Source organism: Rhyacophila brunnea, unplaced genomic scaffold (assembly GCF_057557595.1).
Source record: "Rhyacophila brunnea isolate RB1 unplaced genomic scaffold, BYU_Rbru_1.0 scaffold_22, whole genome shotgun sequence".
NCBI classification, from domain to species: Eukaryota; Metazoa; Arthropoda; class Insecta; order Trichoptera; family Rhyacophilidae; genus Rhyacophila; species Rhyacophila brunnea.
In genome coordinates, this window is record NW_028232882.1 from 17,811,061 (window position 1) to 17,832,121 (window position 21,061).

Consider the following 21,061-nt stretch of genomic DNA (forward strand, 5'->3'; position numbering starts at 1 on the left):
TTGGCTAATTCATGTAATAGTCAAGCCTGTTGCCTTATTCATGAATAAGGTAAATTTTCTACCGAGTACATGAAGTCGCCAGGGCATGGAATTCTTAAACTGTCAACATGACAGCAGAAAAAGTAAATTTAATACGGATGATTTTATTAGTTATAATTGGACATAATATAATATTATTAGGTTAGGTTGGGTTAGGTTAGGTTAGGTTAGGTTAGGTTAGGTTAGGTTAGGTTAGATTAGGTTTTGAAATTCTGAATTATTCAACTGAATGTCCATTTTGAGGTTAGCTAACAAGTGTCAACAATACAATCGACCATTGCATGTACGATACCCAAGCACGAATCAAATCGCGAAAATACCTTTAAATAAAATTCATCCGTTATCATATTATAGTTCTAGTTTTTTTGCGCATAGTAAATGGACATGAACGTCATTTTAGTTATTGATTGGTATATTTTTATATTATAATCAATGACATTTGACACAAATTTGGTTAGTTGCAAAAAATACCACCGGAGCGCGACCACCTATTTCGACCATAGACAATATACGTATATTTTGACCAATCCACGAGCATTTCACACATTTAGTTTAGTTGCAAAAAATACCACCGTAGCGCTAGTATCTAATTTGTCCAAGACATGAAGTAGGCAGAAAAATTACTGCCGATTTCACGCACTCTCCAGATATTTTGTCTAATTCATGAATAAGACAACGGGCTTGCATTTTTCATGATTTAGGCAAAATTTTGCCCATTTCATGTAATATTCAATTTCGCACATTCGGCGTAACATATACACCCGATCCTCTTTTTGCACGGGGGATACGTTCCAAAGACTACCGTGCAAAACAAAACCGTGTAAAAAAAGATAAGGTGCCCATACAAAAATGGTAGATAGGTTCCATTACTTAAAATCAACTCAAAATACGGAGTTCTTGAACTCAAAAATAAATCGTTTTCGATTTAAATTAAATTCAGCATAGGGAAATATATTCATTCAGTTTCGCTATTTGATAATAAACGTACCCGTTTATTGCTGTTTTTCGCTGGCGAAAAATCACTCTCATCACTGGAAATATTTAATGACGCTAACGCCGAAGCATGCGGCGTGTCTCTCGTATCAACCCGAAGTGACTTACTAGTGGCACCATGTATGTACGTATGTATGTCTGGGCGGCATCCGGTGACAACATGTATGCGCCAGTGGCGTGCGGTCCATTGCAACACAATTTTTTGATAAATATGTACAATACTTACATACTTATTTTTATTCTTTTTAGTTTTTTTAAACCGTGATAAAGCAAAAAAATCAGTGTAAATAAAAATAATCGCTACCTTTTCTAAACCGTGTTATTTCGAAACTGCAAAAAGAGGATCGGGTGTACTTTTATAATTGCTAAAACAAATTGTCTCAACTAGAGTATTATCAGAATTTTCTTATGTTCATTTAAACCATACCGTAATTTATCCCAAAACTAACCAAAACTTATTTTTGCAATGATAAATTTATGTTGTCGACGCAGATTGCAGACGTTTAATGGTGATCTACCGCCGATACGTGTAAATATCACAGAACATAATTTTATCATCTCGCCCCAACAGCAAAATGTATTCCTCATAAAACTCAGTGTAGTGTCTTGAAAAATTGTTATGGCAATGGAGTTTAAATTAAAAAATAATATTGTAATTAGCTCGAGGGCTGAATTGAATTTAATATAAATGTGCCCGCTTGTATTTCCAGGTCAGCTGATTCACTTCGATCCTAACTGCTCCCTCTTGACAGATGATGAGAGTGAAGTTGAGGAGACGCCGCCGCGCCCTCTGCTAAGCAAAACATTAAAATGCATTAAGAAAATTAAAGAAGTCTTTGAGTAAGTGAAAATTCAATTCTTTCAGTAGAGACTACTATGTAATGCCATTTTGTGTAAGTTATGAAGCAGGACATCAGTTATAAACATTTAATTCAATTCATAGCAACTAAGGATGTTAAGAATATCAATATAAAACTACGAAAACAACACAATATAAATTGATATAAACTTTAAATAATGTAATGGTTACTTTATCAGTGTTTTATTTGAATAAATACACGCACCACAGCTATTATAGCGTTCTTAGCATTTGGACAACGCTAGAATTAGAAACTTTGCAACAATACGTTAGTTGATACATGCATGCTAAATAATAAGACTTTTCCAATATTTCTAGCCGCATGTTTGTGTAAATGATTGATACTTGATACACTTTTTTTATTAGAAATGAGTGAGTGACATTCAATACTATATTTATATGATTTCTGTTTACAAGAAATAGCAAAAGAACCCATTTTAACCATATTTTGACTTGTTCTCTTTGCAGTAGTCCTGTGAAAAATCATGTACAACATTTCGAACGCTTGGCGGGTGGTGGGGGTGCACATCTCGATAATCTGGATGCTCCCACTAGAGTGACACGCACCAAGACCAGGGCGATGGCCGCCAAAGAGGTTAATTAATTTCTTATTTTCTATTCTTCTTGTGTCATTCCTTATACGAGACCTGTCAAAGACCACGCTAACTCTGTAGCCTTTCAAGCCATTTCTCCGTAAGGTAAACATCCACTGAATAATAATAATGTTATATATTGCATTATAACCCTTTTAAATTCAAATAGATTTAGTTTTATACTATTACATTCGAGTTTTACGACCTGGGTTTTGCCTTTCGGCATTTTCGTTAGGTATGGGTATATATACTTCAAATATTCAAAATTTGTTTGTTTTTTCTATACTTGATCCTTTACTTGGTAGGTAATAAGATTTTTACCTTCTTATATTGTATTAATTTATTATATAAGCGAGAATGTATTCGTTGTCTGTGCATTTATCATTGTTGAGTGCCTGAAGATGCCGAACGGCGAAACCCGGGTCGAAAAAAACGACTCGAATGGAGTAGTACAAAACATATATCCATCAGAATTTAAATTTAAATTCCATTCAGTACCCCTCGGTCGATAGTATTAATATAATCCTTTTAAATAAATGAAACATCTTCATGTATGTAAACTAAATACAATATTGGAAAATAAGAAAAAGTAAATAAAAAATTGGCCATGTTATTAACATTCATTTACACTTCAAAAAATCGATTTCTGTAAATCGTTGTTTTAAATATTTTTGAGTGTTTTAAAAATTATCGATCATTATATATTCTGTGAAATCGCACGGAATATGTATGTACTTTTTGTTTTGATCATATTATTGTGTGACTAATGGCCAAAACACATTACTGTTACGTGCCGTAACGCTGAGATAGAGATAATGATTGACAATGAATTATTTAAATATTTTACAAAATATGGATGATAAAGGGCTTACTGTGCTTTTAAAATATATAACTATTGGTCACATAAGCAAACCTAAAAGTCATTGGTGATAATTAATTTCACACAGTTTCCACGGTGCATTAACTTTTGTGTGGATATTTTTTTGAATGATGTGGTAGGTACTAAAGGATTGAATTGAATAAGAATCTTTGTAGATACCTATTTGGATCTCTACAGTACTTGTGTGACATTTTTAATGTGACTGTAATGTTGGCAATAATTTAAAAGATTTTGTTTTTTATTTTAAAGGATGATGGCAAAGAAAATATTGAGGAACAACATCCTGCAGCTGCTCCCCCTGCACCTGCCGCAAAACCGATGAGGAGCAAAATCGCAACGCCCATCAGCGCCAAATCAAATTCCAAAAACAACCTGCCATATATCGTTCCCGTAAAACCGGTAACTTACTTGACCCGTTAATTATGCTACAACGCTTAGCGACATGTAATTACAAGATTTTTCCTCTTATGACATAATATCAAGCCTTTAACATATCTGCGGTCTATTTTATAAGATTAATAAATCACGTTTTACATAACGTGTTTAATCATTCAAAAAATCAATCCACTAAAACCCGCTGATTTGTGTCCCCACAATGGAAAAATTGGCATACCTCCTGAATACTAAGAATTGTCATTTTATGGAGTTTTTCAATTTCGAACTTTAAATTTTAATTGCTGGTTTGGTTTTCACTGTCTTATGAAAAAATAATTATTTTTACAAGATAGATTGATGATATAGTATAGTGCTAGTCTGAGATGGGGTGTTCATTTCTAAATACCGATTATACAATTTAATATCAATGGTTATAAATGACGTTTTTGTGATTGAATCTTGATACTTGTGATGGTTTTAATGTTGGTTTCTTTTTTCATTGTATTGTAGTTCAAGTTAGAATAATAAGCCAATTTTTATCAGCCAATATACCCTTAATATTAGTATTTATTTTGTAAGTTTTTAAACATCTTTTTCCCGTATAGTTTTGATTAGTTTTGAATATGTAAAATTACAAAAAGAATATGAGCATATTTTTTGTTGGATTTTACTGTAAAGGTAGATTTCGGATGTCTGCGGGTGGCAACACGCAACAACAACAGCAGATGATAGTTGTAAGTGACGAATATGCTGTTTGGCATACATTCTGATATCATTGACAGTCAGCTTATCGCATGACATTGAGATTGGTGGACGCAATAAAATTGTGGATTTAATTGTGCAACAACTTTTGAAAGAAGAACGATAATGATGATTTGTTTGTTTATCATCTATATTATATAAGAAAACGAATTCCAATACAGCCTCTGTTTAAATTATGAGAGACCTTATAATACGCTGATAAAAAAGAACCTAATCCTAATCCATCCTTGAAACTTGAAAGATTGCTTATGAAGTCGTGTTTCAGAATCCCGTGTCTGCTCAATTCATTCATTCATTTATTTTTCAATAACATGTATAGTAAACTCCCGATTATCCGTGTGCGGATTATGTATCCGTACATGAATTTAATTTTTTTTAAATCGCTTACTTTCGTAAACATGAACCTCGCTTTGGAAAATTCGAACTGATATTAGAAAGATTCCTGCAAACAAACCAAAATCACAGATATTCTTAATAAATAATGATTATTAAACATGTTAAAATAATTGTCTGCTTTAGAAATGTATAATAATAGGTAGTATTTTAAAAAGAAAAACCCATAGTTCGGATTATCCGTGTTCTTCGTTTATCCGTGCCACCTCTTTCCACCATTAGCCCGGATAATCCGGAGTCTACTGTGTTTGGATCCAGAGCATGAGCCTCATAAAGAAATCTGTTTCAAAACCTCTTTGTGAGGCGGCCAAGATCCACATTGGATTAATTGGGAAAAAATTGGGTACCTAAACTTTTGGTTTTGTCAATCAGGTCACAGTGCATAACCAGCGAGCTGATCCCGAAGATGCCGTACGAAAAAGGGAACAGTTGTTAATAGCCAGGAGTGAAGAACAAAGACGGTATGTATCTATGGCTGTAGTTGAAAATTTAATAATATTAATCTTCTAAGAAATCGATTGCCTCGAAGAAAGTCGCCGCTGATTAAACATAATTATTCATTGTCAAAGCAGCAATCATAATATTAACGCTATAAAAGTAGGCAGACTTTCTTTGAAATGTGGATTTATATTGTCTTCTGATTATAAATAATGTACCTAGAAAACGTGAAGAAAAATGCAAAGCTGCTGCGTTGGCGAGGGAAGCTCAGGAAAAGCAGAAACAGATCCAAATGGAAAGATTGGAGAGAGAGAAAGAGGAAAAGTCACGCCAGTTGCAATTCGACAGAGAGGAACGGATACGTGAAGAGGCTGAAAAGGTAATTACATACTTCACTATGCTAATTTTCACTACATAACTATGTTTCATAGCAATGTGTTATGACTTCACTGCTCATTCGCGTGAATGGGCGGCATCACAAATTATTTGAAAGCCAACCGTCCACGTATTCGGCTTGATTTGAGTTTTGTTAAGTTTCTGTAGAATGTGTACAAGATACTTTATACACAGTGCACAAAGAAATTTGTGGCTAATGTACTCTCACGTATTAAAGAAATATCTAATATAATAAATACCCAGTCAATATTGCGTAATATTATATTGACACATCCTATATGAACTTATCTAATTGCATTTTGACATTTTTGAGTTTATCGGTTCTTTGTGCTTACCCCTCTGTTTCATTGACATATAAACCAGAAGATTTTGAGATCATTTGTAATTTTTGCCCTGGGGTTAATTTCATTCCAAACATGTTGGATATTTTATTCGTCATTATTTATTGACTACTGCGAGTTCGAGCTACCGATGATACGTCATTTGAACAGAAAACACGTGTAACGATCCTATATTTCTTTGTTAGGTGATTATTTAAATATTTATCATAAATGGGAAGGTTAGAATTTATGAATTAGAACTGCTTGAATTTTGTGTTGTCTTATCTCTATTAATTGATGCAAATCTGCACCCAAATAACATGATATTTCAGAATCGTCACGTTACAGTTAACAGTCAGAACCTCGACTATTTTACTCGTTCGGTGATAGTCTGTTAGTCAAATATGGGTGAACTCAGTGAATTTTCGACTCTGGTACTTGTCAATAGATTAAATAACCGTAAACTGTGAGTGTCGTCATGAAAAATATATGTTAACAAGACATGCATATATATTATATAGTCATGTATATATTAAAATTTCCAAATAGTTAATAGACAATGCAAGTGTTATTTTTTATTAATAAACAATTATTAACTCTTTTACTCCCAGCTGATTTAGCCTAGCATATGCGAAAACTCCCAAGCGTTTTTTGACAACAAATCGTCGATTTAGTTTTTTTTAAATAACTAATTCTACACATGTTTTAAAAATTTGAAACTTTTTTTGTGTGTTCTCAATGGTGTATAAAGCAATAATAAGTAATAATATTGATAGTTTACATCAATAAAACAAAAGAAAAAAATAATGTATCAATATTTATTTAGAAATGAACGGATAAAACTATGTTTGAACAACAAAACAAGTGTGACAACATTTTTTTATTTATAATTGATATATCAAATTTTATAATATAATCTATCCTTATGTAGTAACAGAAAAAAAAATAAACATATTATTATTTCTCTATGAAATAGAATTTTTATAAAGTAATCAAAAAAAATCGTATAGTGTCAAGGTATTCAAGAATATTATTCAATTCACGAAATCGCAAGAGAATTCGATACAGTATCGACGACTAACTGATATGGAATGAAGTAATTTCAAAAAATAAGTCTCAAAGCACTAAATCATTTATAATATTATTTATATTCATGTATTTTTTCACCATCGTACCAAAAATACAGTGGCATCCATTGTTAGTTCAAAAATTTCAAATTTCATTTTGTAATGTGATATATTAATCATAAAACAACTAAAAGAAATATCAGAATTTAAAATGTGTCATAAAAATAATGTTTTATTATTTTTATGACCCTCTTTGGTCTCAAGTTCGACAGCAGAGCAATTATGACTTGTGAGTTATTAGGGTATGGCATAATTATAAACAATGCCGACACTAAAATAAATGTTAGTCACCACCCAACACACAGTGAATATAATGCTTCGTCTACATGAACGAAATATGACGGGAAAAAATTTGGAATAAATCGTAAATTTGGTTCCAAACTTTCGGCCGATGGATCGGCCCAGATGGAGTTTTCGCATAGGTATGGTGGGCCGAAATATCGGCCCCGTGGGAGTAAAAGGGTTAATTAATGTGAAGCTGTTAGCCAACGCCAACCTTTAAATTCCGCCATTTTTAGATAATCGAAAAAAACTACCAAGCACATTTAAGACTGCAAATAAAATAATTTGAAAAAACGAATACATATGTAGCTAAATAAAATTTGGTGAAAATCACATTTAAAGTTAGTTGTATAATATAACAAAATAGCGGGTGATAAAAAATATAAACGACATTGAAACCGACCTCCGGTTTAATTCCATTTAACCTTTACTATGGCAGTATCTGGCAGCCTGCAGATTTTTAACGACACACATTGAATGTAGAGCGAAGCTCTTACCACAATCGCTGTAATACCGATAATTTTGGATCAGTATTTCATATCACTGTGTTTCATTTTTTAGATAATTCAAACCAATCGACAGTGGCTAGTAATTTGAGTTTAAAGTCGGATGAGATAACTCGCGAAATATATATGTATGGCCTGTTAATCACGGCCTCATAGAGCGAGATAACTTGCTGTAGGCATGGAATCGGTTAGCTGACAAAGTGAGCTGTATTTGATATTTTATGAATATACATAGGTACGATGAAAAAGTATCTATAGAATCATAATCAAGAAATATGGAGGTCACTATTTTTGAAACTAATAGCCTCTTTAATTATTTTATATCATTAAAACTGAATATAATATGCGAGATTTTAAAATTGTGACACTGTTTTTATTGAATTTTTAAAAGTCTCTTAATAATAATATACTAATAAATCTTGAAAAAAGTAGGGTTTGAATACAAAACTTTCACTTACCAGTTGGGTGGGTGCCTTTATTCAATTAGGTTACCAACCTACGTGTCCTTTTTGCGAATAATTTCCAATGACGTTATCTGAGATGTTTAGAATTCCGTCAAGAAACGACTACCATCTTTGTAATTTAAATCGAAGCAATGGCATTACTGACTTGATTTATGGATGACATCAGGAGTATTTTGAATATTTGTTTTAATTACTCAATATTAATAACACTTAAAATGTACACAACCAATTTTGAGAATACGGGAGTATTGTACCCAGTCGAACTGTTGAGTTTTAAATCTGAATTAGAACTATTTGTACATTTCAATGTGAAAGTTTGAACATTGAACTTGATAGTGTATATTGCAAGATGTGTATTTATGATAATAAGAAATAATTTTCTTAGAAAGTTAATTAAAATGTCAGTGTGTGCTGTCAATATTTAAATGGATAGTGAATAGATAGATAGTATGTGAACTGATATAAGTGGCTTTTAATAAAACTGGCTGACACATATGAATTTAACATGCATAATTTGAAAACACAATAAAAATACGATAATAAAATTGAACCTACGTCCCTTGGGATTTGCCCCATATGTACTGACCGCTATGCTATGCGTGTCTTATATAACTCTGACAAATTTAACTATGTAATCGCTTTTACAATATTCTCTGAAGTGCTTTCTAAATTGAGTTATTAATTGGCAATCGGCTTTTGTATTTTAAATCAAAGTATTAAATTACCTACCTTAATTACTAACCGGTGTCATAATATCAATGTCATTATATGACATATTGCAAATATATTTGTGATCTTAATGGAATGTGACAAATTGAATTTCTTGATTTTAAATAAAATTATTCATCTAAGCTTTATGATACCTGAACTTCTCATCCAAATCCTGAAAATCCCAAATCGAAAAACATCTCAATTTGCCTAAATTGGTGGGTTATGTTCTAGACTACATAATGCAGTTTGTTGATGATTATGTCCTTTTGATTTGAGAATTGACAGTTAATACCATTAAAGTGATACATATTAGGGTTTCTCAATTCGATACCAGAGTGGAGCTTTTACACAACTCTTCTATAAAACATAAGCTCTCTCCTTCGAAGGATTTATTTTATGTAGCACGTGTTGATATAATGTGCTTTTCAATTTCACGATAATTTCAGAAAAGAATAGCCCTGGAGAGGAAAGCGGCAGAGACGGAAGAGAGACGGAGGCTGGAAGATGCCAACCGACAAGCTCGCTTCAAAGAACAAGAAGAAGAGGCCCGTAAACAACAAGCGCTGAGGCAGAAGCAGCAACTCGAAAACGAAAAGTAATTATCCCCGTTCGTCGATGTCTATATCATGAGGAGTTTTTTTAGTGGCACTAAGCTTTTCAAGAATTCCAAAATGGTTGTAGATGTATTTTATAATTTTAAATTCATTGAATGCTACAAGATATTTATATTCTAACATCTTTGCACTTTTGATATTTGTTGATAAAGTGGCTCTTGGTAGAAGAATAGTGCACATTTACCTTCACTGGCGCCAATCGGTTAGTTATACCCCTTTTAGACGTGCATGGATTTACTGCTGACGGTAAGTATTATCATGGCCATAACAAGAAAACGTATGTGTAAACATGTTGTGACCTCCGAAAGAGACATGAGGGTCAGACGTAGGATCTGGTACCCCTCCTGGACCTGTGATAGTGTGGCAGATGAGGTAGGTATTGTCTTGCTTCTTCTTTCGGGGATATGCGTGTTGATTGACAACGCGGATTTGCGTCAAAACAGTGCGTTTTATTTGACGAAATTCATTTACAGCTTACAGTACAGCGTATAAATTAAATTTAAAAGAAAATATTTATAATATAAATAAATTCGCGGAGGTGCGTCGGTTACAGAGACAAGGCCCGAATGCCTTTTGTAACTGTCCATATCCCTCGGCAACTCTCGAAACAACAAAAAAATACCATCTGCAAATTCTGTCGCTGGAATTGACAATGAAGACTTCATGCGGAATATCGTAGTTTGTTTGCTAGGTACATTTTTGGTTAGTACCTACTTATTAATCCAGTACACTCAGCAATGGCAATAAAAAATGAGTTTTACGACTCTTTAGGCACCTAGACATGTTCAGATTATGTTACAATACTAAAAAACCATAATAAATCAGTCATAATGTTAGGAATATCCAAACAAATAAATTCATACAATCACTTACCATTTATAACAGATCTGCCATTTTGCCTTTATGTATATAGAGCACTGCAAGGTGCGCGTTTTTCTTCACGCCCGTGTATGCAGCAGAAGTATAGAACACTTCACAAGAAAGTGGTAATAAATTAATCACACATAATGTTTTTTCCCAGAGTAGGGTCGTAAATATAGCACAATAATTTTAAACTAAACTAACTTTTAGGCAAACACTTAAACAGCTATTAAATATTTTTAATGAGTTACATATTTATTTTTACTTTACATATTTGTTTTGAAGAGTGGTAGATTTTATAACATGGACTCAGACATAGAGCTACATTACAAAGGCAACACATATTATCTAGATAGAGGTTTTTTTTTTATTATTAATTTTTGAAATTTCCGCACACATGACAGTGTCTTCTGGGCTTTTAATTATTTGCCGTGGGCGGAATGTGTTCCGGCAAATGATCTGTTGGAAGTTCTAGGCAACAACCTTAATGGATTTTCACTAGTCGATGGTCTGGGTTTAGGGAATCCAATCCTGAGCCAAAATTCTGATCCCGGGATTTCGGGATTACAATTTGACAATCCCGGGATCCCGGGACTGGTCCCGGGATTGGCATTTTTTCCATTGTTAAATAAAATTTTTATATTTACAAATAACATTGATAAAATTGGTCAAAAATAAATCTAGTATAATTTATACTATTTAAGACATTTATTGTTAATATTATATACGTTCAATCTTAGAAATACACAAGTTTAATGGAGTAAATAATATTGTATTATAAATAATAATGTGAATTTAATATGAGATTGCTGTTTCTGATAGTAAAGACATAATGAATGGATTAGCGAGATTTAAAATAGTAAAGCAAATAATCATGGCGTACTTATGGCCTTTCCGCATCATTTTCAATTTATTTTTTCATAAATCTAATTAGTCAGCCAAATATGAAACTGCCGTAAAACGTATGATATCATGGTAGAATTACTTTGTTAAAAGTGCAAAGCATTGTTTTTTTCCAATCTTTCTCATCTTTAATAATTCACGTGAAAAAATAAAATGAATCGGCAACCTACACATGGGTATAAATCAAACTTCATTCAAACTCAGTTTATTTCTAATGTAGTTATTTTTTATTAAAAGTATTTTTTCTTTTTTATTTTCGCTTTTATTTTATTTTCCATAAAAATTGATAAAAAACCAATCCCGAAATCCCGGGATTATGTTTATCAATCCCGGGATTCATAGGTAACGAAAATAGCTCAGGATCCCGGGATTCGGGATCCCGGGATTGGAATCCCTATCTGGGTTGTGGAGTTCTCGTGATTTTCACAGCATACTTAGCAACTAATTGTTTTATCATGACTAACTGAAATTTTCCTAGAGTTTTTTTACTACCAGTAACAGATTTATACATATAAAAAGCATTTAATAAATAGAGGTCAATCATGTGAAATGCTACCTTTCTTTACCATTTCACAGATTTCCTCATGCATGACAAGCTGCTGAGCATCATGTCGGCCTTGTCGACAGTCCCCATATTTTTATTATATTCTAAGACGCACTTTGGCTTCATTATGGGTTCTCCGGTTCTAAAATTAGTTTTACCGGTTGGACCAAAGGAGTCAGTAATGGTTGCAAGCATGTGGACATCTCTTCTGTCACACTATTTGAGAGCGAACAATGGGCTGTTTGACTTTGCCTCTGTCTCCCCCTTTTTCAGCTGTTTGAAGCATGGCATTTCTTTACGATTTTTACGTACAGTGCCACAAGCATTGGTTTTATTTTCATGGAGGTGCTTGAATAACTGCGGACCGGTGTACCAGTTTAAAATTACAGCTTGCTTGTATGTTTAAAATTGAAATAAGTATACAATTTATAATGACACTAGGTTTTACTTGGCTTGCTTCTAGAATTAAGGTAGGTATAAAAAAAATGCAGGATTTTATATATATTAAGGGCTAAAATGATTCTTTTAAATTTTGTTGAAGTTGCAAAAGGGTGACTAAAAATTTTTTTACATCTAAGCTTACGGGCTAGCTATTTCTGTCTCGTAGTCGATCTGCTCGTATCTGTGAATCGGCCCGATAATTGTTCTGACCTCCTGAAATTGGATCCTCTGAGGATGCCATGCTTTAGGTGGTAACAATGTATTATCATGCAATTGCAGCAGCTTGGATCAAAAAAGTTCGGTAGTTTCTGAATTTTTCATGCGACAGTTGGGATTTTTTCGATCTGCTCCTGCGCAGTAGAATGATATCAGCGAACTTGCCGGCAAAAAAACGAACTACACAGCGGAGAGACTCATCTTGAGGTTAACCGATTTTTACGACCTGTCAATCATCATGCCGCATTTCGCATTCAAGAGTAAATCTTGAAGAATGAAATCGGAGAGATAGACAACACTTTTACGTGTAAACAGTTATTGTCACGATAGCTTAAAATACGCACTATTGCTGCCAGTAAATTCATGCACGTGTACAGGCGCTATTATCTTGGTGTCCAGATAGAACAAATCATCCCATTCCTATTTGAGATAATTATTCAGTGGGAAAAGATAAAATAGTGAAAACATAATTTTTTTTATGTGAGACATCTCATACACAAGTCATGTACTGCACAATGGTTACATTTTGTTACTAAATTTCTTTTTATTTATAATTGCTTACAGATTACGCAAGAAGAACTTAGCTGAAGAAAGAGAAGTATTGGCTGCCCGTAAGCTGCAGGAACAAAAGAATTTGGCCGCTGCAGCAAAGGCTACCTCCAAAAAGACAGGTTAGTTTATTATCCATTACCAACCTTGGCAACTTGGCATTTTTCTTGGCAGGTTTATCATTTTTCACTAGTCACCTGTCTTGTAAAAATGGCATCTGGCATATGAAGTGAAATATAGTATCTTTTTTTGTGATTAGCTTATAATGTGTCTTTAATAAATAGAATCATCGGAGCTAAAAAAAGGTTTTCACATTTTTTTAAATTCTATATCAATATCAATATCAATATCGCCACTGACGATTTGTTGTATTATTTGTTATACGTCTGAAAATCGGCTGACACACGCAAAAGCCCACTTATTTACTATGCATTGGATTTGGCCCTAAATCTTTAGGTTTATAAGGCTGGAGTTATATCAAGCGACTCTACGCGGCACATCCGCTACCTTGTCAATATCTGTTACTTTGCATTGCGATTCAAAACAATTTTCTTCAAATTTTTTAATCGGCTTGCAAATACAGCCTTCAGTTGGGCAATGATTTCTACCGAGTTCTGACCTTAATTTTCGCAGTACGATTGTACGATTCTTATGTGGTGGAGAAATGATCCATTGTGTTGAATTTTAGACTTTCAACTGACAATGTCAAAAAATATGCGCAAAATATTTGACAGGTAACAAAATGATAATATACACTGTGAAATTCATACGAGTTAGGTAGCCCTGTATTATCCTTTGCTTCTGAATACGTACAATTAGTATGGATGCAAATTATGACAAAAATCCATTCCGATGACTGGGGAATTAACCAAATTCGTAACTTGTCAGAATTTCATTTCGTCATAATCACATCCGTACTAAAAACTGCACGTGTACCATGAATTTTCATTATGGTTTCTATTGTATTTCTGACATTTCTCATGATGTAATTAATCATTGTTGGCGAATTATACAGGTTCTTCTTCCAGTGGTAGTCAAGGTAAAAGTGTTTTCAAATCGTTCGACCAGCTCGGCACAGATGATGAATCGGAAACCGAAGGACATAGCAAGCGATCTCTTCCACCTTGGTGCCAAAGTGAGTCTTCATTGATTTTCTTTTTAATCCTTTCTATGCCGCAATTAGTTAATTGATAGTAATTAACATAAGAATTGGTGTAATTAGGGCGTCCAAAGACGCTTTGGGCACTTAACCGGTTAATACAGAATAATTTCAGATTTCAAAAAAAATGTTTTTATATATTATTGTCATATCCGGAAATTTGTACGTGTGCAGTTTGGCCATATCATTGTGAGATGTTGTGTCAGAAATAGAAGGCCGTATAGTAATAAGATCAAATTCATGTCTAAATAAAACAGTTACCACCGGAATACAGGGAAAAGACATTATTACATATTATGTAAGTAAGTAAATTAGAAATATATACAATCATATTGTATAATTTATATAAAATTCTTGTTGGTGCTCGTATGTATCAAGTCGTACAATAATTATGACAGCGTTGTTATCAAATATTTGATAACGATCATTATCAAATTAATGCTCTTATTGAAACTAATAAATTTGGAACATTACTGTCTGCAATGCTCCATGAACACCGTGTAATTTTTTGATCTTAATGCTATATTATGGTCACTTCTTTCCGGTAAGATATCTCTCAGTGAACTGTGCTACAGCTAAATGTAATACGTACAATTTACATGTAATCTTATTATGTATGCAATAAACCTAGACCTCTAGTGGTAGTTTGATAGTCTATAATCACCGAGTAAAAAGTGTCCAGGATCCAATGGCTTGGTTAGTATTCCTGATCAATTTTCCCAGATGTTATACCATACCCAGAAGACTATATTGCAAGACATATAAAGATGGAAAATGAAGAACTTTAGGTATCTTTGGGAGCAAAACCTGAGCAATCTGTAGACTTTGTAGACAAATGTATGATTGGTTATTATGATGGCCTGTTTTTTCTCGTCTAGGAATCAATATTTCATGATCACATTAAATATTATATAACCACTGTATGCTCTGGTAGGTTTCCTTTCTTATTCGATCTCTTCGCATCCATGAGTGTATTAAAAAAAATAAAAAATAATAAGAAACCATTATTATTAGTATGAGCTTTATATGATTGTTTTGTTTATTTCAGAGCCATCACGAAAAGTTCTGTGCAAGATTCAAGGTTACGTTAAGTCGTCCATCTATGAGAGGTTCTACTCGACGACGGTGTTCAATCCTAATCTGGCTGACATCTTCCCCAAAATTGACCGCAAGAAGCTCGTGAGGACCTCCAGCGCTGTCTGGAAAACTCCCCCCCGATTTTCGATGATGCCGACTGAAGAATGATAATTAAATTATGCCTGACTTGAAGAAATGTTCTTTCATAAGTTTCTAATAAATGTGAAAAGATAATCGGATCTGGATTATTTTAAAATAGACTATATTATCATCATTTCATCCGTCTATCATGTAAAGCTCATAAATTCATTTTTGTAATATTTTTTAATAGACAGTAAAAACCGTCTAGTTTTTGTTTCATACGGAGTTTCGAAATTCAAAAAATGAAAACAAAATGACAATGATTTCTGGTCTGCAAACCTCGTAAGCAAATTTTTTATTGTTGTAGGGTTTTAACCTTTTAAGAGGTTTTTGTGGATTGATTTTTGAAACGATAAGACATGTTGTGGGTGCAAGAATCTAGAATCAAGAATAATACGTAAAACTCTGTTAATTCAGAATCGACAGGATCGAGAATTGAACAAAAAATTCAAATTACTAAATAGAAAATGTATCGCAGACAGTAAAAAAATTTTTTTTTTGTTGCAATTTTGTAAATCTGACACAATTTCTTCTAAATTAATATCACTGGTGACTATAGATCCACCAGTACAAATTGTCCGCTGAGTGATGGCGCCACATGCTAATATTTGACATATCACTCAATACTTTTTATACTATGGTGAGCTTAGTTCTAAATTCGAACATCTGACGATTTATGATGGTACATCTATATTATGGTCCATTCATCGAATTAGTGGAAACCGCTATAAATAGATTTTATGAAATTTGCTGAATATTTCGATTTACGGTGAATTTCAAATTAACCTTGTTCGTAATTAACTTTAGTTTATTCACTAAAAATCTAATTTTTTACCAAAATAGGATTTATGAGTTTTCCAAGATAAATCAATGGTGTGAAAGTTGCACCTGCATCTGCAAAATATTTGCTGTCTTCTTACTTTGATATGAATATTAAAAAATTGTTCCTTTTCAATAGAGATGTTTTAATTTTTGTTAGAAAAGGTTTGAATTCACAATGTTGCAAATCCATGGTAGCCGGCTCTCACATCTAAACTCGCCTCGTCTGCCGCAAATACAAACATATCAAACCTTCTAGGAACGTCGCTCCGGTGTTTCATATGAAGACCGTGCACATCCACCTTGCGACAGTCGCGCGTAACCTTTCGAAGCGTATATACATTTGGGTGCGGTGACCAGCGAGCCGGTATAGGAATGACCAATTCGTAGGTGTGTGTATGCGTTCTGGCGTCTTCGTCTCGCAGCTCGAAATGTATGTGATTTGTTGATAGCAACTAAAAAGTCGCATTCGACCAATCTGCGGAGCGCCATGTGGCAACGTGTGTTTTGTGAATAACGATGACGTCATGTCGACGTATTCGATACGTTTCATGTGCGAGCCGGCGTAGGCATTTAGTAAAAGTCAACAAAGAACTGGAAGTAAAAATCGTGTTGCACAACATCACTCATATAATTTAATTCATCTTACAATAATTAGATTAAATTTATTTGTAGCTTAGTAACTATATTATCTGTTTCTATATAATATAATACGTTTGTGATGAAATATGGAGAAAAATGTTGTTCGATGGCTTGCTATAGCCTTCTGTGGTGTTGCTTATTTATTTAATTTTTAATTTGAAAGAATTATTATCCTTAAATCTGCAGAGGGATATTATGTATACTCAAATCTGAGTAAATTTTTTTGTAAATATTACATAATAAGAAGGCCTGTTCGTTACCCAATCGCAATCAACTGAGTCTTTGTGTTTTTTTTTTTTTTGAATATTTCCTTCATTTAAACATAGTTTACCTTTTTTAAATTGACAATAATTAAAAAGATCCAATTTCATTGTACTATCACATTTTAGTGAGAGCAGTCTACAGAATATTTCCTATAAAAATTGCCACCTTGATTAACTGACCTATTCTTCGTTCACCAATTTCAGAGACATCAGAGACATCTAACCGTCGTAATAGGTGGCAGGCCATAGGTGTTTAAAAATTTGATGTCTCGTACACAATATTTTTTACACATTAACTTCCATAAATAATACATGAAAATAAACTTGGCATGCCTTTTGATGCGGTACCAACGTAATTAATACTTAGACACAGAATTGTATTCCAGATACACATACAAACGTGTTTTATTCCACATTAGACATTCAATTCGGATCGCGATTGATTCAGTGTAACGATCCAGGATGAATGTGTAATGACCAGATCGGTGGATTGATGAACTGAATCGTTTTGATTTTCAATATCCACGATCCAGATTGAAAGTGTAATGAATGCATAGAATCAAAATGTGAAACATTCAAACCTGGTGTCATTGGACAAATACATCAGTTGAAGATACGGTGCTTCTGTATTCACGCTTAAAAAATTGGCAGAAACATCAGACACATACATCAATTAACAAAATACGGATGCACTGTGTTTCGGTTGTTGCAACAATGTTTCTTGTTTTTAGCTCTATGTGTTTTGATTTGACTGGTATGGGCCAGCACCTGCTGATTACCTTGTTATTTTAATTCTGTGTTAATGTACAATCATCAGTTATGTATTTTGTGAATATCTAAATGATGCCTATATGAACTTTGTGTGTTAGGGCGCATAGTATAATATGCAATACAATTTTATATTTGTAAGGTCATTTGGTCAACTAAAACTATTTTCTAAATACGTGTAGATTAGGTCAGTTCAGAACCAAGGCAAGAGTGTTGGTAATTGGGTTTCGATGAAATTGAAAAAAAAAATATAATCTGTATACCTTGTTTTAAGTAAAATAAAATAATCTTTAAACATTCCCTTTGTTTTAATTTACATGAATATCAATAAATTTCCAGCCGCTTCGGTGAAATTGATTTATTGTTTAGACCCGATGGGTTGGGCGAATGCCCATCAACCAATTCTGTCAATATACTCTTCAGTGCTTAGGTGCAAACATAGTAATTTACCTAACCTTTAACCGGATAACTGCCGCCAGCGTCTTAGCACGCTTTTCTATTCCGAGAACAGAGGGCCGGCCAAGCGAAATGCGCGTGCGAAGACGCTCCACTTGAAACGCAATATTTCGGCCGAGGTCAATGTTTTGAATAATTCAATCACATTGTCCACACAGCGACATCTCTTAGGATCATGGTGTAATACTTACATTTGACAATTTCTATATTATCAATGAAATGTCAATTTTAAACAAAGCTTTCTTGGGTTACCGAAACACGTCGCAAGTAGGGTTGTACCACGGATCCTATATTTATCAAATCACACACCGGGATTCCCGTTTACTTTATAGTAGATGCAATCGAAATTATGGTTCGTTTATGCATACAAGAAACGGGGAATACTGTGATTCCTGAATATACACTAATGCTCAATAGGAGTGACACATCTCGGAATATATACCAGTTGAATATCCGTAGTCATATTTGACGTATCTAATTCGGTTTTGCGGCTGAAATATTTTCACTTTATAGTTCACTTCTTTTATGATAGTTTTATAATAATTACTTTTAAACTTTTTGCATTTTTATTCGTAATTTACGGGTACGATTTCGTAATTTTTAAACCTACGTAATCTGTGTTGTGTCGATAATTGTTTATTTTATAAGATATTAGTGTCGGGACTTATTTTATTCGCATAGTGCTTAACATATTTGACTTTTTTGTATTATATCTTTTTATAATAAGTCAAGTTTCTGGGATATTTGAACTTTTTTACATATAAAATTTTTTATGTTCTTCCTAATCAAAATGGAAGGAACACAAAGTACATCAGAAAATGCCGAACAGGCCTCACTGTTGAATCGGATTACAGTGATTTTGATGAAGAGGAACAATATGTTTTGATTACCAGTGCATATGAAGCTGCATATTGTAGAATTACTTCTCATACATAATCACGTTCTCATTCTCATCTCTACTGTGTAAGTGTTGTGACAACCCTGACGTTTTGTGAAACATTAAGTTTGATTTATTTTGATAAATGACGGCGTAAATGGACACATCGTGTATTAATTTGGTAAGTTTATATGATATAGTATTAATGTAATGCCAAAAAAAGTATATTTACTAAAGTTTATTTTTTCAAAGAAAATTGCGGCCCTCTGTATATGGCCATACTAATACCTCCTGGGATAGAACAGGTTAAAGAAAACTTTATACAAAGAAGCAGCCTAAATGATGTAACTGAAAATGGGTTAATTAGACTAATGATTAAAATATCTACAAGTTACTGCAGATTCATTTGTAGCAAACATCACACATTTGTTCTCTGAGATAAACAAACCTTCCATTATAGTACTGCAAGGGTAGAACAATTTTTTATACATTGTAACACCATAATTTAGATTAGCGTATTGTGCACTAATTCATAGGGCAGGCCGTTTGAAAAAAGATGTGTCTCTTGTAGTACAGTGCGTAAAGGCGGTGATTTTTCATCTAGGGGTGGGGTTTACAAGATATGTGATTTTCTCAAAGCCTGGGTGTTGTGGTTGTTTCACTTCTATTATCACACTACTGCCATTGGGCCTTATGGTCTGTTTTATTGCTAAAAAGTATACATATACAGTCGAACTCGGTTATTACGATCACGGATATAGCGAGATCTCCGATGTAATGAGGAAACACTCGTTGATATTTTAGTTTATTTTCTCCATATATTTATTCACTGTTATAACGAGCAACTTATCGGATATACCGAGCTAAAATATGGTCAAAAATTTTCTTAAAACTGTTAATGTGTCGATCGTTTAAAAATATTTCGACCCTAAGCAATAAAATCCAACCGGACAGGATGCCGCCAAGATCGCATTACGTTTATGACGCTAGTTAATACTAACTTAACTTACTACTACTTAACCTACCTAATTGGTGTTTTCGCCGACAATATTGAAAAAGTATCCATGCATATGGTTGAAATTGCATGCAAAAAATCCAAGGTTTGGAAGTTAGTAGGTACCTACCAGCGCTCATTACAATAAACAATTTCTTTTGTAGTTTGTGAATGCCATGGTTGTTTCGGGGAAAATTCTAATTGTGTATTTTTGTTTGAATTGCGACTTTTTGTGTTATGTGACCGCTCATTTAAAAATACCTATTCTATGATATAACGAGTAACGCTTATAACGAGCAAATTCAGTTGGGCGCATCTTCCCCGTAATAACCAAATTCGTCTGTATGTACATATATATTTCTTAAAAAAAAATTATGATTCCACAATATAATCTATCGTTACGTTACGCCAGTTTGTGTCCTCTGATGCTTCTTCTCATTACACAAATGTTTGTTTTTTAATAACACCTATCTCTGCTTAGCAACTGATTTCGATAATACTTTCAAGATTGAAGAAGTAAGAAGTTCACGTGGATTCAAGATCTGGAAGAAATAAGGGTAGTGATGTCCCATGTGGATAGGCAGGCCAAACTAAGGAAT

The 21,061-nt window shown here is 33.4% G+C and overlaps 1 protein-coding gene across 1 annotated transcript in view; it reads left to right on the plus strand.

Moving 5' to 3' along the window:
• Positions 1-18,433, plus strand: part of Incenp (Inner centromere protein) — a 72,522-nt gene extending 54,089 nt beyond the window's left edge. Inside the window, exons 12-20 of the mRNA XM_085950057.1 lie at positions 1,743-1,872; positions 2,360-2,486; positions 3,614-3,763; positions 5,267-5,355; positions 5,555-5,711; positions 9,585-9,733; positions 13,282-13,388; positions 14,282-14,401; positions 15,474-18,433. Coding sequence (XP_085806183.1) covers positions 1,743-1,872; positions 2,360-2,486; positions 3,614-3,763; positions 5,267-5,355; positions 5,555-5,711; positions 9,585-9,733; positions 13,282-13,388; positions 14,282-14,401; positions 15,474-15,670 — 1,226 coding nt within the window. The 3' untranslated portion in view covers positions 15,671-18,433. The remainder of the gene's footprint in view (positions 1-1,742; positions 1,873-2,359; positions 2,487-3,613; positions 3,764-5,266; positions 5,356-5,554; positions 5,712-9,584; positions 9,734-13,281; positions 13,389-14,281; positions 14,402-15,473) is intronic.
• Positions 18,434-21,061: the final 2,628 nt, after the last annotated feature.